Source organism: Cryptomeria japonica, unplaced genomic scaffold (genome assembly GCF_030272615.1).
Source record: "Cryptomeria japonica unplaced genomic scaffold, Sugi_1.0 HiC_scaffold_171, whole genome shotgun sequence".
NCBI classification, from domain to species: Eukaryota; Viridiplantae; Streptophyta; class Pinopsida; order Cupressales; family Cupressaceae; genus Cryptomeria; species Cryptomeria japonica.
Window position 1 is genome coordinate 111596 of NW_026728993.1, and position 7350 is coordinate 118945.

General features: G+C 31.8%; 1 protein-coding gene across 1 annotated transcript; it reads left to right on the forward strand.

The window, feature by feature from the left end:
- Nucleotides 1-5331: 5331 nt before the first annotated feature.
- On the forward strand, nt 5332-7119 carry LOC131076237 (cytochrome P450 750A1-like). Its single transcript, XM_058013312.2, has 2 exons — nt 5332-6309; nt 6424-7119. The coding sequence occupies exons 1-2, from the start codon at nt 5332-5334 to the stop codon at nt 7033-7035; spliced, it is 1590 nt and encodes a 529-aa protein (XP_057869295.2). The 3' UTR covers nt 7036-7119.
- Nucleotides 7120-7350: the final 231 nt, after the last annotated feature.

The window sequence follows — 7350 nt, forward strand, 5'->3', positions numbered from 1 at the left end:
GGGTTTGGTTTAGGTTTAGAATTATGGTTAGGGTTAGGATTTAGGATTACTGTTAGGATTATGGCTAGGGTTAGGGTTAAGGTTACTATTATGTTCTAAGAAGGTTTACATCATTGTTAGGGTTAGGGTTAAGGTTAGGCTACAATTAAGGTTATTATTCTAGAAGAATGGTTGGGGTAATGATTGAGGTTCAATTAGAATTAGTATTAGAGTTAGGGATAGGGTTCAATTAAGAGTAGGGTTAATATCACAATTAAATTAGGGTCTTATTAGGTTTAGGGTTAGTGTTATGATTAAAAAAGGGTCAAGGTTTAAGGATAAAGCTTGGTGTAAGGGTTAGGGCTCTATAATAAAGCATGCTTTCAAGGTTAGGATGAAGGTTTAATTAGGGCTATGGATTACGTTAACATAAAGATTAGGGATAGTATCAAGGTTAGGTTGGATTTAAGGTTAAGGTTATTTTAGGGCTATATTTTAGGTTCAAGATAGGGTTTAATTATGATTAGGGTTAATTTTAGGGTTAGGTTATCATAAGGGTTCAGTTATAGTTAGGGCAAGAGTTTAATCGGTGTTATAATTTAATTACATTAGGGTTAGGGTTAAAGGAGTATTAAATTTCAATTAGGATTAGGGTTAGAGTTAAGTTTAGGGTTAGGTTATGGTTAGGTTTCAATCATGGTCATCTAAGGTTTAGGGTTAACATTACACAACAATTAGGGTTACTATTCTAGGAGAATGCTTGGGGTAAGGGTTGAGGTTGAATTAGAAGTAGTATTAGGGAAAGGGCTAGTGTTCAATCAAGAGTAGGGTTAGTATTACAAATCATTTAGGGTTTAATTAAGGTTAGAGTTATTGTTTGGATTCAAATAGGGTTAGAGTTTGAGGATAAAGCATGGCATGATGGTTAGGATTATATAATAAAGCTTGCTATTAAGGTTACGTTTAAGGTTTAATTAAGGTTATGGTTATGTTAAAATATAGGTTCAATTAGGGTTAGGGTTTACTACGTCTAGATTAGGGATATTGTCAAGGTTAGGGTTTGATTATGGCAAGGTTTTAATTATTGGTAGGGGTAATATTATAGTTCAATTAGGCTTAGAATTAGGGTTATTATTCAATTGCAATAGGATTGGAGTTAAATTAGGATTGAAATTCAATTAGGATTGGGGTTCAAATTAGATTTATGATTAGATTAAGGTTCAAGTTGTATGTAGGGTTCAATTTTATGGTTAAAATTAAGTTTAGGGTTAGGTTAAGGTTGGAATTCAATTAGAGGGATCAAGTTTAAGGGTTAGCATTATAGATAATTAGAGTTTAATTATGGTAAGGGTATAATTATAGTTAAGGTTAGGATTAGAATTAAATGAGGACTATGATTCAATTACATTAGGGTTAGGAAATTAGGATTAGAGTTCAATTACGATCTTGGTTTGGTGTAGATTAGGGTTGGGGTTAGATAAGATTTAGAGTTTAATTAGGGATAGGGTTAAGTTTAGGTTGTTCAAGATAAGGTTTAATTAAGGTTAGGATTAATTTTAGGGTTAGGTTATTAGGATTCAATTAGGGTTAGATCAGAGTTATGGTTAAGATTAGGTTATGGATAGGATTAATTTTAGGTTGTGATTAAAGTTACTATTCTAGGATAAAGCTTGGGGTTAGGGTAGGGTAGGGTTGATATAACTTTATTTGAAGCCTAACCATAATTGAATTCTAATTAACTAAAAGTCTAATAATAATTATAATTAAAAACTACAGCCAACATTAATTAAACCCTAATTCTAAATTAACCCTAAATTATCATTGTTACATTTTTCTAGTTTATTATAAGGTTATTTTTTAAAAGTATACATAAATATATGATTAAAGACAAACTTACAAAAAATTAAGTATAGTGGATTAAACTTTTAGATGATGAATTATTAATAAATTATAGATTTTTATTTTCAATTGTTGCTTTTCTAAAATAATTATTTAGATATCAATTATATTTCTACCATTTTATGGATCTCCAAATATTAATAAGATTATCATCATAACTCTAATAGTAATTGTAATTAAAAACTATACCTAACCTTAATTAAACCCTAATCTTAACTTAACCCTAAATTATAATAGTAATTACTAAAAACTTATTTCACCTTTTCCACCTCTCTTGCTTTTATAATAAATTTAAAACTAAAATATAGATATGAATTTTTAAAAAATTCTAGATATATAAGCAACAATTCTATTTTATTTTTCCTTTTGACATGTAAATTATTTCAAATTCTAAATTAAACTAAATTTTATATTTTCTAATTTTCAAATGAATCATCAATCTTTTAGAATAAATTTAAAACTAAAATCTAGATATAAATAGAACCTTTCTATATTTTTCCTAAGTAACAATTCTATTCTATTTTAAGTTTGTTTTTTTTTTGGCATGCAAATCATTTCAAATTATAAAATTAAAATAAATTAATTTCTTTTATAAATTTTAAATGAATCACCAAATTTAAAACCAATCTTAGATATAAATAAAATCTTTTTGTACTTTCAATAAATAACATTTATATTCTATTTTAAGTTTTCTCATACAAATCATTTCAATTTTTAAAATTAAAATAAATTATATCTTTCCTAATTTTTAAATGAACCATCAATCTTTTAGAATAAATCTAAAAGTAAAATCTTGATATAAATGGAACCTTTCTATATTTTTGTAGATATAAGCAATTTATTTCTATTCTAGTTAAAATTGAAATAAATTATATCTTTTCTAATTTTTAAATGAACCATCAATCTTTTAGAATAAATCTAAAAGTAAAATCTTGATATAAATGAAACCTTTCTATATTTTTGTAGATATAAGCAATATTTATATTCTATTTAAAATTGAAATAAATTATATCTTTCCTAATTTTTAAATGAACCATCAATCTTTTAAATAAATCTAAAAGTAAAATCTTGATATAAATGGAACCTTTCTATATTTTTGTAGATATAAGCAATATTTCTATTCTATTTTTTCTTTTCACATGTAAATGATTTTAAATTTCAAAATAAAACTTCTTTTTTTTCAATTGTTAAATAAATCAGCAATTAATTTTAAAATAATTTAATCTTATAATTGAATTTTTAGAATAAGATGATGTTTAATCAAGTTACTCCAATCATCTTTCCATGTCTAAACATTGTAACAATTGCTTAAGTCTCAATTTATTCTATCTTTTATATCATTTAATAACTATGTTGAATGCTACTGAGGTAAATATAATTATTTTTATTTGTCCTTCAATATTAGGATTACATTTGAATAGTCTAATTTTCCTCAAATAGCATATAAATATTGTGACTTTCTAAATATTTATACATGCCCTAAAGCTATGATATGAATCAAATCAAAATTATTTTAAATATAAATTCTATTAAATAATTATAGATCTAACATGCCCGAGATTAGAAAAGGCAAAAAAGTGAAGAAGGTGAAGAGTTGGAGAACAGACAATAATTACAAAGCTTCAACCAGTACGTACAGCCAAAAGAGATAATGTTGAAAATGCTTTCAAAACATTGAAACAAATGCAATGGGCAAGTATAAAGCCAAATTCTTTGGTAGCGTCTTCAAGAATGAGAGCTTTCAAATAGGGCATGGACATGCATGAAAGCTTGCATAATGGTATGGGGATTTTGTTTAGATACTAAAGTTGGAAATGCTCCAGTGGACATGCAAGCAAGATGTGGAATCATAGAAACAGGTGTTCAATGGATTGCATAGCAACTCGAGCCTGCAAACAAGATTTTGAAATTAAACTCTTAATATTCTATGTCCCTACAACTATTTTATTCTGAAACTACTACTACTAAAATGCTAATTACGACATCACTACAAGTGCATGCCAATCCTATCTATCTGCTGTAAAAATCTTTTCAAAATAATAATGGTACATTCGAAAACTCTAGATTTGTAAAAAAACAATAGACTATAGATTATTGGTATTATGCAACACTTATAGTGTAAAGTGGGGCAAAAATGGAATAATTTATTGAATCATGGGAATCATTTACGAATTCTAGCAGCTAGGTCCTTGCCAGGTTTCACTCCATTCAAGTATCGATTTCACTGTCCTCATGCTAGCCATACTTGATAGGAGATTCTTTAATAATTTGTTTCTCACTATCTATTGTTGCATCGCACTATTTCACCACAAAATCAATCAAATGCAAGACTCATCTGTACGCAAAAATCAAAATCAAAGGTCATTGATGAAGTTCCAGATTACTTACTTTAAAGGTGGAGGTTTGATAATCTGGTCGCCAAAAGATATGAGATTCACATTGTGAAAATCCAAGAAAAAGGATTCGAAAGTCTCCAACAATTGATGTCTTGTCCATCTACACAACAAAAAACAAAACCCCCTATCAGTTTCAAAATAAACAAACAAAATATGGCTGGACTGCGTGGGTTATATACAAATTGAAAAAAAAGAATTTGTGCAGCTAACATACAAATCCATAGTTATAACTATCCTTGCAACTGTGCATGTTTAAAATAAGTGAAGCGAGAAAGATATCTATTAATATTAATATTAATCTATGATGAAGATTAAACGATTGGTCTTCCTCCTTTACAACAATTAAATTGTAACAGTTATGAACATGAGATGGCATGATTTCACAACCATTAAGATGTAATTGCAGATTTTTCATATGCCTATTGCGATTCAAATGTAACTGTTAGAAGATCATGCAGGTTCTCGTTTGTAACTATCAGAATACAATGCTTGTTATTTCCATGCATGACTGACAGGAATACTAAGAGTTTCTTTTTTCTTACACCGTTACTCATGATGACCTCCTATTGATGCCATTGTAGGTTACGCCTCTTGGTGTAAAGATCCTTACCAAGATCTTACCATTGAATTTTTTAATCATGATCAACAATTTATATAAAATCAATAAACCAAAATAAATAAAATACTACCACTGACTGATAGTATTAAATAGAAAAATTATTTAATAGAAAAAGTTCATCAAATTCGAAGAGAAAAATGTACCACTGACTGATAGTATTAAATAGAAAAATTATTTAATAGAGAAAGTTCATCAAATTCGAAGAGAAAAATGTATTGAAGGAAAGGAACGTAACGTGCATGTGACTAAAGCTGTTAAAAAATGTATTGAAGGAAAGGAACGTGCCTGTGACTAAAGCTGTTCAAAGCACGTGTTCTTGACAATATGGTGTCCAGCTGAAGAAAAATCAAGGCAAAAGAGACGCAGAAAGAATTTCCTACATCTTTGCTCAATTATAAATTGGAGACACAGAAAGACTTTCCTACATCTTTGCTCAATATGGCTTCACCTTTGGACTCAATAAATATAATAAGAGAGGGTGCTTATCTTCCAGCAACAGCTACACTGTGTTCACTCATAATTTTCTTGTGGGTTTTGCACAGATTTAGCGTGCAAAGGAAGAATAGATTGGGATTCAGATTGCCCCCGGGACCGTTTGCATGGCCCATTATTGGAAATCTGAACCAGTTGAAAAGGCTTCCTCATCGCGATCTTCATGAACGTGGTAAGAAATATGGGCCCATCATGATGTTAAAATTGGGTTCTGTTCCCACTGTTGTTGTTTCTTCTTCTGCCATGGCAAAGGAGTTCTTGAAAACCCACGATAATGTTTTCGCCAGCCGACCTCAATCTGCTGCAGGGAAACACCTTGCTTATAATTACAAGGATATGGTGTTGGCTCCTTATGGGCCTTATTGGAGGCACATGAGGAAGCTGTGCGTGGTGGAATTGCTGAATGCCAAAAGGATCGAGTCCTTCAGTTGTGTACGAGAGGAAGAAATGCTTCTCACTGTTCGTTCAGTGTGGGAAATGTCTGGGCAGGGTGAGAAACTTGTTAATCTCACCAACTTGTTTTCATCTTTTACGCAGGCAGTCATGTGGCGAATCCTTTCCGGTACTAAAATTTCTTCTCAGAGTGACGCTCAAGTGGGTGGGAATGGCGAAGAGATAAAGAAGCTTGCAGTAGAGGCGGCAGTTACAGTAGGAGCTGTCAATATCGGGGACTTCATTCCTTACTTAGACTGGATGGATTTGCAAGGCGTGAAGCGGCGGTTGAAAAAGGTACACAATTCCATCGCCCAAGTGATAAAAAAAATAATAGAGGAACACGAGCAGCGCAGGATGAAGTTGCATAAGGACAAGGACAAGGAGCAGGAGCAGAATGCTGCTACTAAAGGCCTCATTGACGTGCTCTTAGAAATGGAAAGCCTTGATGGAAAGGCAATCACAGAGGAAAACATTGAAGCCATTGTTTTTGTACGTATCTATTCATTTTTTAGTTATAACACAATCTTAAATATAACTTATTTCAAGTTTGTTGGTAATTCTGTTTTTTTAATTTGATCTAACAAGGCTGTATAAATTCTACAGGATATATTCTTGGCTGGAGTTGAAACGACGTCTACTACGATAGAATGGCCAATGAGTGAGATTCTTAGAAACCGTGGTGTGGCCAAGAAAATGCAAGAGGAAATAGAATCAGTGGTCGGCAGAGAGAGGGCTGTAAGTGAGCGTGACATAGGAAGCATGGAGTACGTACAGTGTGTGGTGAAGGAGACACTGAGGTTATATCCGGCGTTACCCTTGCTTCTTCCGCACGAATCCACACAAGATTGTGCAGTTGGGGGATACTTCATTCCTGAGAGAAGCAGGCTCATCGTCAATGCTTGGGCTATTGGAAGAGACCCATCCTTGTGGGAAGATCCTCTGGAATTCAAGCCAGAGAGATTTATGGGTAAAAAAGTTGATGTTGTGAGAGACAAGGATTATTTTGATATGTTGCCATTTGGAGCAGGAAGGAGAGGATGTCCAGGCACAGCCATGGCTGATGTAACCATGAACCTTGCTTTGGCTCAGCTCGTTCATTGCTTTGAGTGGAGCGTGGATGGGGATTTGGATATGACGGAACTCTTTGGAGTCACAACGCCCAGGAGTGTTCACCTTCTCGCTCGTCCTGCCTTAAGGCTATCTACCTGCCCTTGAATTTTAGTAGAGTGCTTTTCAATATTAGTGATACTAGTTATATAAGCTGTTCATGCCCTCCAGTGAGAAGATTCCATCTTCATACTCCTGTGGCCTAAATAAGTGTTTGATTTCTTTTTGGCATAGATAACTATGAATCTTAGCTATTTACTTGTTTGAAATATTATGGAGTTATTCTTGTTGTTAAAAGTTATTTTCAAATCTGGCTGTATTATTGTTGAGTATTTATTTCACGAATTAAGATAATTCAATATTATCTTTGTAGTTATTGATAGATTTTTTTGATTGTTTATAATTTAAAATTAGCATTTAATT

Bases quoted from the DNA above. Each gene is read 5' to 3' on its own strand.
- LOC131076237 (XM_058013312.2), top strand. From the start codon at position 5,332: ATGGCTTCACCTTTGGACTCAATAAATATAATAAGAGAGGGTGCTTAT. The intron at 6,310-6,423 runs GTACGTATCTAT...TAAATTCTACAG, and splicing joins ACATTGAAGCCATTGTTTTT to GATATATTCTTGGCTGGAGT.